Source organism: Chaetodon auriga, chromosome 1 (genome assembly GCF_051107435.1).
Source record: "Chaetodon auriga isolate fChaAug3 chromosome 1, fChaAug3.hap1, whole genome shotgun sequence".
NCBI lineage: Eukaryota > Metazoa > Chordata > Actinopteri > Chaetodontiformes > Chaetodontidae > Chaetodon > Chaetodon auriga.
In genome coordinates, this window is record NC_135074.1 from 21283451 (window position 1) to 21299761 (window position 16311).

At 43.1% G+C, this 16311-nt stretch overlaps 1 protein-coding gene across 1 annotated transcript; it reads left to right on the forward strand.

Moving 5' to 3' along the window:
• The first annotated feature begins 580 nt into the window (after window positions 1–580).
• On the forward strand, window positions 581–15373 carry gas2b (growth arrest-specific 2b). The gene is made up of 8 exons (XM_076737950.1): window positions 581–638; window positions 5050–5302; window positions 6419–6563; window positions 6884–7014; window positions 8170–8233; window positions 9442–10012; window positions 10111–10218; window positions 15075–15373. The coding sequence occupies exons 2-8, from the start codon at window positions 5080–5082 to the stop codon at window positions 15282–15284; spliced, it is 1452 nt and encodes a 483-aa protein (XP_076594065.1). The 5' UTR covers window positions 581–638; window positions 5050–5079; the 3' UTR covers window positions 15285–15373.
• Window positions 15374–16311: the final 938 nt, after the last annotated feature.

Below are 16311 nucleotides of genomic sequence, written 5' to 3' on the forward strand. Positions count from 1 at the left end.
TTCCAACCCAGAATTTAGTGGCGCACCTCACCTTTTAAAAGTTATTAGATGTCAGATTATTGACAGATTAAGTTCTAAACTTTGTTTTGAAACTTAATTGAACAGTTATTAACAAAAACGACAGCAAACACAACCACAGTGGTGCGAGACAGATCACGGTGACACTGAGAGAGTATTTTAAAAAAATACTGAATAAAGTACGTTGTTTTTTCTTTTATTTTATTTATATGCAACCCCATTTTAGGTTTACTCCCTGATAGCTGTCAGCATCAGCACGTTACTGCAAAAAGAAACACACTCATGAACTTCAACTTGCGCTTTCCGTTTTTATTGGTTATAATTACCGACAAAGTTTTCACCTGTGAAGAAAAAAAAAAAAAGCCTTGTCAGGAACAGCCCGCTGTGATGATGTCCAGTCACCTACTTTGTAAACTGACACCACAGGCGTGAACAGGAGAGTGGTTAAAGAGTGACGGCGGCCTCTCCTTGTTGCAGAGCTGCGTTCATGTGGAGAACCTGATAAACATCTGGCTCCAGCTGATGTGCGCGCGTGACAGGAAACAACACGAGAGAGACCATCCAGAGAGGAAACTTTTAGGAAAAAGATAAACTTTTGAGGAATCCCGCTGTTGCTGTTTGTGAGTATATTTGACATCATAAAGTTACTGCGGATTTGTGTTTTTGTTATCTGAGTTTGAATTGCTGCTGCTCTTCACGCGGACGATGATGATGATGATGATGATGATGATGGTAGAAACACACGAATTATAAACTGCATATCCCTCATTAATATGGATGATTTCACTGTTTCTGCAAACGTTTTTTCGTTATGTTGATGGTGCTTGAAAGCAGGTTGGTAGTCATAACTTTTTTCACTATAAGATGATGTAAAATCTTATCATCCTTTTTATTTAGAGGGATTACAGAATTTAAAATAACCAGTTTAAAGTTATTCAAAAACAGCTCATGAAGTCATTTCTATGTTTTTTTTATATTGGGATTTAGCACTTGTCAAATTATGTTTTTCATAATTTAACATCACAACGACACAATTTAAAGACCTCACAGTGCTCTTTTTCTCTTTCTTTCATTTGGAGATATCTAAAATAAGCAGTTTTTAAAACATGGTCATTTGGCAACAAGGTCAGAAGAAAACACGTGTTTGAATGTGAGTTCTGAAACACGAGCGTCCAGCATGTCAGTGCAGAAATGAATCCTCCGACATGCTCGTGGTGTCTGACCCTTCACGGCCTCTGTAGCAAAAAGTCAGAACTCAATAGGCAGACTGTCCTTTGGTGATCATTGTTTATTTGATCTATGAACTCTTTATGGATCCTTTTTTAAATCTTGATGCTAAAATTGTGTTTTATTGTGTTTCACTGGGGCTGGGGTGCAGTGACTCCCCACTGTTCAGGGTGCATAAACAGCAGCAGGCGACAGACCTTTCCATCCTGTGTTGATATGAGGTTTATTTAGTCTAGAAGCAGCTGAAGGAAAGCCATGGGGTGAGAGCGCCACTATAGCTGAATACTATACCTCCACTATGCAGTTGTATCCATTCAACCCCTGTTATTCTCTCACTTGTTTTACATGGCCTCTTTTAAGCAGGAACAATCCTACAGCTGACACCTGAGACAGCAGATCACTGAGTCAAAGCTGCTGCTGGCAGCAGTGCTGTCGGACATCCACTTGAAGTTATTAATCTTGATATTTTATGAATAGTTTTCTTTCAAGCGAAATGATGCCGAACAGACTGTGAAGAATGCACAAGCCTGCAGGTTATACCTGAATAGCAAACTCAAGGCAAACGCTGAAATTCATAAAAAGCATGTTCCTGACTGAAGAGATGATTCTTCCAGTGACAGATCTCCTGCTTCAACTTTTCTTTTTTCTCTTTTTCCAAAGTAAACATGAGAGCTGTGGCTGTCATGTAAGGAAACTGGATTTTGTTAGCTAGTTGTGAAGTTAGTTGTTTACCAGCCAGGAGCTTTGGTTTCATTCTCAGGAGACACCAGTGTTAGACGAACACCAAATCATCAATCACCCTGTCATCTTACACACATACAGCACACGGTCAGGTATTCAAGCCAACACTTCAGCTCAGATCCGTCATTTTGCACACATTTTTCAACCTGGCTGGTGTGTAATTTTAGCTGTTTCCCCGCTAACAACCAGCTGTTAGGCTGTTCGCTTTTATTGAGAAACACAATTAAAGGCTGTGAAGTACCACTGAAGCAAGTCTTACTTTGGAGACATTAAAGGTTTTGCAAACTAAATGAGTTGCAATAGAAACACTGATACGTGCACGGGTCTGTGTGTGTGTGTGTGTGTGTGTGTGTGTGTGTGTGTGTGTGTGTGTGTGTGTGTGTGTGTGTGTGTGGTGTGTGTTGACAGACATGGACCCTCAGCTCTGCAGGCGTATAAAGGCTGCTAGTGTCTGAGAGCTAGGCCAGTGGGTGACCTTTGCCTTCCCTTCCCAGCAGAGGCATCCTGTAGCAGAGGTGTGAATATTGCACCTGGATGTTTTGTTAGAGACAGAGGCTCTCATGCCCTGCTGGTCAACCTGTAAACCAGCCTCCCACTTGGCAGGCAGCCCCCTCCACATATACCTGTCCCACATCTGCACGATGTGTTTACAAAAGACCCTTTTCACTAGTTCCAGTCAGAATCGTATGTCTATAACATCCTCGCACAGTTTGGGCCCAGAATTCACTGATATGTGTACATACTGTATGTACGTCTTTGCCCTACTTCCTCTGTAACGATGTGAGAGGGATTTGTCGTCAGGTTTTTGCTGATGTAAGGAAACTTTACGGTAAACTGCTCTAGAACCTGTCATGATGATGAGCACTGAGCCACAGCTTCTCTAATGCAAAAACACAGGTGGTATACAACTGAGCCCAAAAGGCTGGCTGTGATGCGGCCTGTCTGGTTCCCAAACATCTGAACTCCAGATGAGCTTTCACTTGAGTGTTTTACTAAAGATAAAGTCGTTGTTAGTGAGTCACAGCAGTGGCATGGCTGTAGGGATGGCTGTCGCTCCCTCTCTCGTTCAGTCCGCCACTTTGCTCCAGGCTGAAATGTCTTGAACTTTTGGATGGACGTGACATTCATGGTGCCCAGAGGATGAATCCCAATGACTTTGCGGATCCTCTGGCTTTTCCTCCAGCACCAACATGAGGTTGATATTTGTGGTTTTGAGTGAAATTCCTCTGCAACTATTTATCCAAGACTACATAACTAATTAAATTCTCATCAGTCCCAGCTGTGCATTGTCTTTGAGAATCAGAAAATGTTAGCAGGCTTACACACTGAACTTAGGTGGTAGAAAACAATTTCCTTGATAAACATCAGCATGTTAGTATTATTAATCATGTAAGCATTTAGCTCAAAGCACACCTCTCAGGCCACGTTCTGAGCGAGAGTAGCCCTACATGGAAAACTGCAGGCCTGTAGTCTGCAGACGCAGCAGACGTCGCAACACAACATGATGTGATCCAGCAAGGCACTGTGTTGGCCAATCAAATACATCTACGCTCACATCTCTGGTGGATTACTTTGTAACGTGAACACAGTATTTCTACTGTTTATCCTGTGTTTGTTGCAACAAAAGATAAAATGATTGCCACCACGACAGCTTTCCAACAGTGTAAAATTCAGCCTTATAGTAGTGTAGTAATGAAAGTCTGCTTAGTCCTGTGACTTTAAGTCAGTCATCTGGCACAAAGCGGGCCCCTGCCTCTACTGTACATTACCCAGCAGACCCAGTGACCCACTGCATGTGTTGTTGTCTTAATTCCAGCTGATTAGCAGCGAATATTACCGGCAGTCAGAGCATGTCTCTGCATGGGGCTGAGCTTTATGACGGAGGCTGTCCTGGGAACGGGACAAATGAGCCATGTAGCGGCACCAGGAGACTGGCTCGGGGCTGTAGCTATACATCTTATTAAACCTGCAGTCAGTCAGTTTAATCCCTTTGATTAATGATTGTGTGGATTGTTTGGTTGTGAGGATAAGGACTATGGATGGAAGCCAGTGTGTAAAATCTGTTTCAGCCTGTATTGTTGCTTTTGTACGCGTGTAAGACGTCTCTGTGTTTGCAGTCGCACCATTTTCCCTCTAAAAACCATTATGTTTTAATCATTTATTGCTTTCTTAAAGGATAGCCTCACATTTTTGCATGACAGCCTGAAAAATCTTCAGCAGTGAATATCCTCCATCACAGCTCAACAAGGCAACATGTCTGAATCTGAAAGTGGGAATTTGCACCCATTAAATTTGGCTAACTCAAACTGCTGAAACCTTGTATTTTTGTGGTTGTGCATTTATCTTACATTGCTTTACACATGTGCAACCATTGTTCCATTTATCATTTCAAATGTTATGTGTCTTAATGTTGTATTTGTAATTTAATTTGATTTAACCTTAGCCACGGTAGGCTCACCTGTGGGACTTGACAGTGCAGTTAAATGGTCAATCATACAGGTGGAGACTGCACTCACTTTACTCGGTGAATGGAAATAACAATAGCAACAGGTTAAAGATGAACAGATGTGCATTTGCTAAACCCACCAGTTAGTCTTCATGCTTCATGTTTGACCCTTTTAAAACTGAGAAATGCTGTTCAAAAACACTTCTTGTAAAGCATAAATGTCACCTTTTTGTTGGTTGTCAAAGTTTTCAAGTGTGGTGTCTTCTTCGCCTCATTGTGGTGGACCAAACCATAAGCAGCTCATGTCTGCCTCCTCAGGATGGAGGGCAGAAAACACCTACTGGTGTTTGATGGTGTCTCTTGAGGACCACAATGGGCAACAATGAGACGTGACAGTCGAACACAGTGACACAAAGATGAGATTTGCACTGTATCTGAAGTGTTTTCAAACAGTATTTTTCAGTTTTACAAGAGAAAAGACTACAAAGATCAAGACAGTTGGTTTGGCAAATACGTCTCCCTGAGCTTTTCTATCGACTACCTCCTTTGGATGAGACAGACTAATGCAAAATGTCAAAATCGAAACTTAACAAAACATCTATTATTTGGTCCACCAGGGTCCGTGGAACGCCGATCGGAGCTGAAGCATGGACAGTGAGGTGGAAGCGATGAACACCAGCCTTGACGGTCCTCTGAGCCCGACGCACCTGACCGGGTTGGGGATGAACTGTCTTCTTAGTCCAAAGTACAGACACTCTGGACCGGGCCTCTCCAGTCCTCAGGAGTACAGCCAGTGGCTGCCTTTCCGCCATGATGCCAGCCTGCTGCCCATGAAAGAAGACCTGGCCTTCTGGCTCAACGCCCTCCTGGGTGAGACAGTCCCTTGATGCCAAACTCATGTTAACTGCACTGTCTGGACATCAGCGACAGTAAAAAGATCCCCAATACAAGAAGTTACTTGATTGTAAAAGTCTATGAAACAGAAAACCGGAAACATGCCTTTTCTTTTACAATATACCCACTGCTGTTTTTGACTGTGAAGCTACATTAAAAGAGAGAATGCCAATTAAAAACTTTCCCAAAGGGATATTCAAAACATCAAAATACACTTCAGATTGTCACAGTTATCTACAGATGAATGACCTCTGGGAGTTTGGAGTTGGGGCTTTTATTTTGAAGAACTGGTTAACAAGCCGCAGTCACATTAAACACGAAGGCACATTAACCTACTTATTATCCCAAATCCTTGAAATACCTCTTCATGAGGGGAACTGTGGCTGGAACTCCAGGGAAAGGGATGTTTCTTCCCACTTTACTAGATTGTAAGGGGAAACACAAAGGGTCTGCACATGCCCCAACCTGTTGGATGATGTCTGGAAAGTGACAAGACTCAAGCAGAGTGAGTCTCTGACTGACGCTGCCACAAAAAAATGGAAAGCATGTCAAAGTCACTTGTGGGACGAAGAGCTATACAATCAGAAAAGAGCTTTGGATGTGTGAGGACGAATACATTAAAGCTGATTTCCTCGTTATTTGCTGCTTCACAGCTTTTCTCAAACTATGAATTCTTGCGGGTACGTTTGCAGATCTATTAATAAGAAGGAGACTGAAACAATAAACAGTGGAGTCTTCCTTTTGATATAATGGTTTTCTATGCACATAGGTGTTTACGCAGCATAACCAGCTCGGCAACCAAGGCTGTACTGTTATGAGATGAATAAATAAGGTAGCAGCACGGTCAAAAGATTTCTGTGAATTTCCTAATGTGTAGTTTCACCTTTACTTAATGAGTCAGGGAGACACCTGGCAGCAATAATCACCAGCTCCTTTGCATTTTCACCTCATTTCTTCCTCATTTTTAGAAAACCTTGCAGACTGAAAACTGTAGTGGGGCAGAAATGCAACAACCGATACAAGCATTTTAATATTTTTAGCGTGTGAGTTATGTGAGTTACTGTGTTTAACCCAGTGTTTGTGGATCCTCAGGTGTGGACCTCACAGTGGACAGCCTGATGGAGAGACTGGATAACGGCGTTCTCCTCTGTCAGCTGGCACAGCTGCTGCAGGAGAAGATGATCCACACCAGCAATGGCAAGGTGCTGCAACAACACAACACAACATCACTTGGACTGTTCAAGTCATGATGAGGATGTTAGTTTTTTCCATAATAAACTAACTTAACTGGTCAAAGCAGGTCAGGACTGAGGTTGGTGATGTCAGTGTCTGGTGGTGCAGTCAGCAGTCGTCCATGTCTGTTCATGTTTCCTGTTACTTAGCCTCACCTTGCACGAGATCGCCTTTTGAAAACACTGTCTTCCTGATTTGTCTTCCATACACACAAAACACTGGGTACAAGCGTGTCTGTGTGTCTGTGTGTGTGTGTGTGTCTGTGGATATATACTTTTATGTGTGTGCGTGTGTGTGTTGAAAACAATTACAGCCCTTCATGAGAAGAGTGATCCACTGGCGAGCTGATGCAACTTCTGGATCATTTTTCGCCCGAGACAACACCGCCAACTTTCTCTACTGGTGTCGAAAGATTGGCGTTGACGAGGCTTACCTTTTTGAGTCCGAGGATTTGGGTGAGTTAAGACCGGAGATTGCGGAGTTCAGGAGCTCGGGCCTATTCTTCTTTTTCTTTTACCAATAAAAGCCTAAAGTGATGAAGCTTACCTGAAGTGAATCAAGTCATGCAGCACTTTGTAGTGTGTAAGTGATTAAATTCCAATCTTTAGACTTTTGAGATTCACCTCATTGAGGCAGAAATAATAAAACAAGTCACAACACCGCCTATCTGCCATCAGCTGTCGTCTGTTTGCTCTGTGAGAACATCATGTTTCCTCTTCAGCCTTTCATTCCACCCTCCAAATGCGACAAACTCGTGATGATTATGTATTTCAGACTCCCTGTATCACATCTCACTTACAGCGTCTGTGTGTACGATGCTCCGTGTGCCTGAGGGGAACACCAGTTGCAGTCAACATGCTAACATGGCTCTGTATCATTAAACGCACTCTTCTTTATGCACTTCTTAGTGGGCATGTCCACGCAAGGCGGCAGATGCGTGAGAATGATAATGTGCAGGTTAATCCCCACCAACAATAAGTGCCCCCCACCCTCATCCCCCCAGAGGCAGACTAACCTACTCCACTTTACTAACTGAGTGACGGGGAGAGTGAGCTGACTGTGCTTTGACGGGCTTCACGTTACTGCCTCAGTGACATGAAGGAGCAGATGATTATTCTTTTTCTTTTCTCTCATGTCCTTTTCTCGCTGCCGCCAGGATGTAATGATGGATCTCAAATGCAGGTGAATGGAAACAAAATACCGTTATTGATATTGATGTTCTCTCTGCTCATGACTTTTTTTTTAGTTTGCTTTAGTTGTGTGCATGCTCAACCAAGTGGCATCTTAAGAGATGAACTAAGGGCAGAGCAGTCAGAGCAGAGCCTCCTTTTTAATGTTGAATAGTGGACTGGAGGTAAGAAGCCGACTTGTTGAGGCTTTCATGCCCTTATGCCCTCAGTTGCATCAGGAATTCCTGCTCAGCTTCAAAGATCGAGGTTCACAATAGAGACCTCCTGAAATGTGCCCTCTCTGTTCAGACTGCAGCCTCTGTTTTCTTTTGACACAGACAGATGTTTATCTCCGGAAACATCTTTCCTTTCATACGAGTGACTGTTTTTTATTTCCACCCCGCTCTCTTTGTTTGTGCTCCATGCATGTGCTGCACCAAGTCCTCCATAAACAGCCTCGGGAGGTGTGCCTGTGCCTGATGGAGCTGGGAAGGATTGCAGCCAGGTAACAAAAAAAGGAACTGCCCCACCCATGGTACCGCTACTGAAAAGGAAATCACAGCTGAAAGACAGAAAACTGTGGGCTGAAATTTTCACCACACAACAGTCGCTTTATCTCATGTGGCCATGTTGGTGTTGTTTCTCCAACATTAATGTTGATCCAGGATCATTATTGCACCTGAAAGTCCTCACAGGGAGCAGGTCACAGTGGATGAATGGATCATCACAGGATTTTCACCTGTCTGGAACTTTTTATTATACTGTTGACTTATTATTTTTAGTCTCTTTTTTCAGTTTTCTGTCACAGTTTGTTTAAGTTTAGGCTAAGATCATGGTTTGAGTTGAAATAGACCCTCGTGCACAGCTGTAACATCACAACATCATGATTGGTGATACCAGATTGTGTCACAACAAGCACAATGTCAAAGAAAGTGTTTCTCATCTACTGATGAAGACAAAAAAAAGGTTTTAATGTTTTTAAAGATGCAAAATTCTTCAGCAATGGAACCAATGCAGATCAGTAAAGCAGCAGTTTTCGGTGGTTTTTCAACCTGTTAAATGTCTTTTCTGTCCTCCTTGCACACTTGCTGATGAACTGAGGTAACCCCTCATTGACACCACTCACAATGTTCCAGATGTGTTAATTTGATTAATATTAATTCAAACTGGATGCTTTTTAATGCCTATTTAGATAAAAAGTTTATATTATTACAATATGTTTTTCATACAATTGAATTAACAATGTTGAGGTCACTGCAATCGGCTGGCGACCGGTTCAGGGTGTACCCCACCTCTCGCCCATTGCCAGCTGGGATAGGCTCCAGCCCCCCGCAACCCCGAATGGGATACGCGGGTATAGAAGATGAATGAATGAATGAATGTTTAGGTGACTTCATGTTGCAGAGTTTTCCTGTTTCAGTGCCTCCATTGCTGTTAGCTAATGTTAACTGTTTATCTATTTATCTAACTGTTTATTCATCAACATTACTTTTAGCTAACTATTTCAACATCTGTGGCTTAATTTTTCAGAACAAAATACTGATTTCCGTTTTTTCACATTAGCCTACTCCACAGTCTTTCCACATGTAATGAGTAATGAGTAGTAATGAGATTCAGGTACCCGTGGTTGCGAATCATTATTCTCTATCGGGTGATTTACTGTTCATTTATCCACACCATTGCTGATGTATTTTTGTTAAACCTTTCTTTCAGGTACGGTGTGGAGCCTCCAGGGCTGGTGAAGTTGGAGAGAGAGATCGAGAGGGAGGAGGCGGGGTGCTTATCTCCATCATCCCGTCTGCCCTTTTCTTTTTTTCCTCCTACAGCATTGTATTCATCCCTGCCCCCAGCCCCCTCTCCTCCTCCTCCTCCTCCTCCTCCACCCGTGCCCCTCACTCCAAGCACAACCTGTGTGTCTGAAACCCTCCCTGCCTCCTGTGCCTCTGATCTTCCATCAGCCACAGAAAACCCAGTGCCTACATGTTTACCTCCACCTCCGTCCTCCCTCTCAGCCTCTAACCCTTGTACAACCACAGCCTCAACACAAACACCTTTGTTCTCTTCATCCTGCACCACTAACACATCTGCTTCAGCTCCACTGGCAGCACCCTCACCAGGCCAAACCCTGGTATCCACTGCCAAAGACTCCTCCAACACAATAAACAAACACACTCCCACAGCTGCGCCTCCCATCACCTCCCCTCCTGCAGCCCTGACTCCTCGTTCCCTGAGCAAATCCACGAGCCGGAGGAGCGCAGGCACCAACAACATTTTGGATGATATTGTATGTATTAAATTCCCAGAAAATGAATCTTTTGAATCTTGCTGTTCAAGCCGTATGTGTACGTTTGGACTTGATTTTCTCTGTCTGACGTGTTCCAGGTGAGAAACATTATTGAAAATCCCCCCTGCAGCTGTGCTAACAGGTTCCTGGTGGAGAAGCAACCTAAAGGCTGCTATCGAGTCGGGGAGAAAGTTCTGTACATACGAGTAAGTGTGTTCACACTAATCCCGTCTTTGAGAATTTATTTATATGTACTGTTACTTTAAATACATTTTGAGAGACACGATATGCTTCATTTTTATCAAGATAATGAGAAAACATACTGATACTGATACCAAAATCCTTCTGTTTCCTAAACCTAACCACAGACAGCACTCAGGCTGTGAACCATGTTCTGTATCAAAGTGCTGCACTTTGTGTGACCACCATCCACCCTCACCTCCTCCCTACATGTGCAGTGCAAAAATATATGTACATACACTGTATGTAAATGATAAATTTAGTGCTTCCTACGCTTGAGTAAGCACTGCCACTGAACACGATCCAGGCAGTGAATGTGTTTCCCATCAAAACACAATCAAACAAATTAATGTATCAATGTATTTGCTGGAGGACAAGGTTGGTTTTCTTCTGGCAATACTGCTGATGTGTTGTTTAATAAGATATAAGAGAAGTTGCAAAATAAATAAATGAAACCCGGTGTTAGGTAAAATTAGAAACACCAATGTGGAATACTTACTTTAATGCCATCACTTGTTAATGTAAACCGATGAAGATGCATCATAGACGCTGTTGCGCATAATGATGTGAGGTGTGAAGGCCTTCGGGTTATTAATCAACAGCTGAGTCAGCAACAAGTGCAGCGTGTCAGAGCGACTGATTCGCAGTCATTTGGGATGGAGTCGTAGGTGCTTTTCAGCCTCCCGGAGTCGTGCACCACACGTACGCGTCTGTACAAAGGCTCGAGGAACGGCCTTCTGGGAGGCAGGGTTGCTTGGCAACCAATGGTCAGGATAAGACTGGGCTGACAATGATTTTATTCAGTACATAGACCTTCAGCAAAGAGTTCAAACCTGACGGAAAAACAAACACGTCTCTTTCAGGATGATTTTGCGGAGATATGACCGTGGTGTGCGGTTCAGATGGCAGCCCCCCCGGGAGTCCAAGCCCACATATGAGCGGGGGGGGGCTTTGATTATAAGAAGGTTTTACTTCGCTGTCTGTAAAGAAGCATCCAAAGAGAAAATACAACAGCTTCAGAGTATGTTTAGTAAACACCGTATTTAGCATATTAACTTAATAATGTGTTGTCCATAAATCCATAAAAAAGTACTTTAAAACAGACAATGTGTATCTTCTACGTTCAATAGAGGCACACAGGTGACAGGTGTTAATTGTATTGACCCAGCACTCTCCAAACTGGTAATCAATGCTGTCAGTGTCAGTTTGCTTGCAACGGAGTTACAGCTACATTTCAACTGATGGACGACATACTTTTGCTGCCCATTTAGAAAGTAATGCACCCTTTCAAGCCACAGAACACACCTGTTTCTCCACAGCAGACGAGAGCACGTGTTTGAACAGCGCAACAAACCGAGGCAGTAAAACTGTGATGACGCTAACAGCTTCTGTCCAGCAGGATGCGCTTCATGAAACATTTAGAAAAGAGAAAAATTTACCTATTTCATATTTCAATACATCACAGATCTGTTTTTCTATCTCAACTGTTGACCTTTTGTGCTCATCTCCTCTATGCAGCCTTGCAGATACAATGTTTCTCCATAACTCTGTGTCCATCTGTCAGTTTCAAGCTATAATTACTAGTTTGTCGACGCTCCCTTCCCTTCTCGCCTCGCCGCTGACAAGCAAACACATCTCAGCTGTGTGAATAGAGCGCCGCAGCCCATCGACCCTGACTCCATCCATTACCTTGAAGCTCACAGCTGCCTACGTATGTGCAGGGAGACGCACCATAATCCTCAATTACCATATACCATGATAACCCCTGTGCAGCTCCTAGGAGAGCGTGCCATTCAATGTGTACAGACCTTTTTAAAGAGCAGATACTATTGATTACCCGGACACAGTCATTAGTGAGGGGTTTAATCAGACAGCTTGTTAATGAGCGGCTGAGCATGACCGCCCCTCCTCACATGTAAACTTTCTACCCCCCCCCCCCTCTATTCCCTCTGGAGGCTATTCAATCATGCTGGCCCTGGAGTGCTCTGCCATTCTTTGGTGTTAGAAAAGAGGAAGGCTTTTCTTTCTTCTCTGTGCCCAATTAGGCTCTCCTTCAGCTTTGTAGCAGGGACACTGTCTGACTGTGTCAGTGGAGGGAAAAGACATTCAGATACCTCACAATATCATGCCACATCACTTCTTTGCTTATCATGCTATCTACATAAGAGATAAATGAATAAATAAATAATTAAATACAAGTAAAATGAAAGCATCTTTTTTGAATAGTGGTTTTATCTGAGCAACATCAGGACCAAAATGAGGATGATTTTCATTTGTGTCATCTAGCATTTTGCCTCATCGTCCTCCTTTGTCAAGTGTCCTTGAGCAAGACACCAACCCCCTAGAAGCTCTTGGGGCTTTTTTCTGTGCGTGACCTTTGACTTCACATTATAAGAGGAATGGATGAAAAATGATTACTCCTGACTCATAGGCACGTTTATCAGAGATAAAGCTGATGTTATTTTAATCATCAAATATGATGTTAATAAACTAAGAGTGAGCAGCCACGCTAGCACCCCTGTGAGGCTGCGCTTAGGGACTGTGGTGAGCTGAATGCAAACGTCAGCATGTGAACGTGGTCGCGGTGATAATGGCAACATGTCTGTGCTGAGCAGGTATAATGTTTACCATGTTCAAGGTTTATGCTAAGTTATGCTAATTAGCATTAAAACAAACTACAGCTGAGACTGATGGGAACATCATTCTCTAAAATATTCACCTGTTATTACAAATCATCCTGAGGAGACCATGTACGGCTCTACAAAAATGACATTTCTTCAAAACCATAAATATGTGCCTCATCATGGAAAAATTAGGGGATCGAAGTCGTTCCATCCTCTGGGGACCATGAATGTCTGCGCAGCATTTCATGGAAACTGGTGCACTGATGTCTAAATCTTTGTCCTCATCCTTCTAAATGAGTCAAGACATTGACAATAATATAATAATAATAACAATATAACACTTGATTGTTTGTCTCCAGACTAATCAATGTGCTGTTCCAGGGGCTTGCAAACATACAGGCCCAAGCTTACAGTCTGTTTTGTGTATAACTTTGATCTCATTGAGATCAAGACCTCTTTTGCAGCACACATGAGCAGAGATAAGACACATATTCCTGCATCAGCTCATACACCGTAATGTGGCTTAGATGGTCTCTTTACTGTAAATTTTACAAGGACTGACTGTACCCAGCAACAGCATCAAAGGTGGTGGATGTGGCTAAAGGCTGCCTCCTACTGGCGGGTGTGTGAATGACTCCTCCTCCCTGAGTACACTCATGCATCTTTCAGCAGCAAAGGAGAGAGGGAATCAATGGAGCTGCCAGGGAGGACACAGGGGAATCCAGGCGGTAGTTTATGGGCTGCAGACGGAGCACACTTTGTACAGAGACGTGAAGGGGGGAGGGGGGAGTAGTAGAGACAGAAATAAAGGAGTCTGCCTGACAAAGAGGGCTTGTGTTGAATATTACAGTACAGAAAGAAGTCACAGCAAAGTAACATACAGAATGTTCTTCATTAAATGTCAGGTTGGTATTTGGTGACCAACTCGAGTCCCTGCTGTGAAGTCGTTCTGATGCATAAAGACAGATGCCAACTTCATTTAATCAGACACGATGTATATAAAGCCATCTAATCAGCAATCAAGTGAGAAGAAAAACATCAGATGAAAGCCTCAAAAAGCAACCAAAAAATTAAAGCAAACACTGACAAAAAAAAATAATAGCTATTAGGATGGATTCATTTTATTTCTTTAGAAAATCAACTCTTGATGTTGACTGAGTTTTTGAGAGTGAAGATCAGTCAGAGTTACATTCCCTCCTTGTGTGACAGGAGTGGGGTTTATTCAGGATGTCAGACTTGACCCCTGTCAACCTCAACATTTTAATCTGCAGGATGACAGCTGAGACGGACCACGTCTGGGCTTTCCTCTGTCGCCGCCTGCGTCACCAGCCTGCGTGCGTGTGCCTGTGCTTGTACCATTGATTTCTTTAGCCCGTACCCATGACACACACACACACACACACACACACACACACACACACACACACACCTCCCCTCATAAGAAGTGGATCTGCTTGTATTATCACATTCTTAATGGCTCCGTAATGAAGGGTTTATTGGCGATAAGGCAAGAAGGGCTGGGCTGGTGCTGACAGGACAACGGATGGCTTTGCGAGGCCTCCTGGGAATGTTAATGTCCGCTGGGAGTTGAGGGTCTGCGCTGAACTCATCTCAATTTCTCCTTTCATTTTTTTTCCTCCCAGGCTTTATATTGTGGCTGTAGTTGCCATGGCAGCAGTTGGTTTTCAGCTGTAAGCACGGCTGTCTGTGAAGGATGTGTTGATTCAGACACAACTGACCTATTCTGCAACTACTGCTGACAGATGATGGCTTCACAGTCATCATTTTATTCAAAATGCTGTTTATTAGGTGGTTTGTGTTGCAGATCCGTGTGGGCGCGCCTTTGTGTGTCACTGCGTGTGTGTGCGTGTTCATATGTGGATTAGTCCGGCGTGTGTGCTCAGCTGGTGCCACGAGGTGTTGTTTCATTTGGTTTAATGAGATTTTGACAAAGCTATCTGGGAGATCATTTGCCTTTCATAGCTCGAGCTACACATGCACAAGAAGCTTGTAAATATTAGATTGGTGCGTGTATGTGTGTGTGTGTGTGTGTGTGTGTGTGTGTGTGCAGGGGTGATTGCTTTTCATGTAATTGAGAATTCATAAACATCTTGGCAATATATCAGCCAGAAAATATATGCACTCTTTACTTCCCAGCTTTCCCTCCTTGACTGTTCCGCCTGGTGTCACCTCTGCAGATGCTGAATGAGCGTCATGTGATGGTCCGTGTGGGCGGAGGCTGGGAGACCTTCATAAGTTACCTGCAGAAACACGACCCCTGCAGAGGAGCAGGGCCGGTCGGCAGATCTGAGGTCAGGGTCTGCAGGCACAAAGCGAAGCCGCCCAGTTTGAACATCTCACCTGACAGCTACATGGTGGTTGGCGCCCATTACCGTGGGAAGAAGTAGACTCTCAAAATGCTCAACCCTCGCTTCCATCTCTGGGCAGCAGCTGTGAACATTTCACTTAATCAGACTGAAAAGTACAAGGTTAATGATTCAACATGGAGCCCAAATTCCTTTTACCTCAAGTTTTAAAAGAAATCCAACTTTTTTAAGCGTTTTCTTAGCTGGTACCTGAAACCTGCTGATAGAACTTGGCAGTGAAGCTGCATGACTGCAACGATGAGTGAATCTTACTGATCAAATAATTTTCTCAGTCAGTCTTAAAGAAAAAATACCAAACATTTGCTTGTTCAAGCTTCTCCGATGGGGGGGGGGTTTGGTGTTTTTCTTTGTCATGCATGACAGTAAACCGAATATCTTTAAACTGCAGATTAAATCGATAATGACAATAATCGTTGTGTAGCACTGTATGCAGAAACGTCATTGGAGTTCGTACTCTTTAGTTAGAAAGCTGTGATGTGTTTATGCACCATGGTACTGTAGTTTAAATGTGTGTGTTTTGGATGCCTCCGTTCGAGCAGCAGTTTGAGTAGAAGTTTTAAAGATCTATGCATAGTGACTTTAAATGTATGCCGTTATATTTAGCATTTTTCTGATTTTACTGGACAAAACGTTTCTGTTCAGAATAAACTTCAGAAAAAAAAAAAATGTCTGAATGCTGTTTTAAAGAAGGAAAATCTTGCACAGCCTAAATTACAGCTTACAATATCTTGTTCTAATAGTATGTATCATAATGTTGTCATTTATTTAATATTCTGTATTACACAATAGATGCAAAAACCACTTGTATGTTTCTTGTTTCTCATTTCCTTTTGCATCATTTACCTGCAGCAGAGCGAGTCTCAGCCTGAAAGAGGCAAAGACACGGAACATGGAGTCCTCCCTCTAGATGGCACCATGTCCTCAGTGACAAAAGGCCAGTCGTCTCCATGCTGTCAACACTGCTGTTATGACTGTGTCTCACCTCTTGTGAATGTTCATCTCTTGTTTGGACAAGAGCTACCTCATGCCCACAGACACAACAGTACAC

What these genes read in the sequence shown, in the direction of transcription:
- gas2b (XM_076737950.1), top strand. Translation starts at nt 5,080, where the DNA reads ATGGACAGTGAGGTGGAAGCGATGAACACCAGCCTTGACGGTCCTCTG. An exon ending in TTTTGAGTCCGAGGATTTGG is followed by an intron (nt 7,015 to 8,169) that starts GTGAGTTAAGAC and finishes TGCTGCACCAAG; the next exon opens with TCCTCCATAAACAGCCTCGG. An exon ending in CTGGGAAGGATTGCAGCCAG is followed by an intron (nt 8,234 to 9,441) that starts GTAACAAAAAAA and finishes CCTTTCTTTCAG; the next exon opens with GTACGGTGTGGAGCCTCCAG.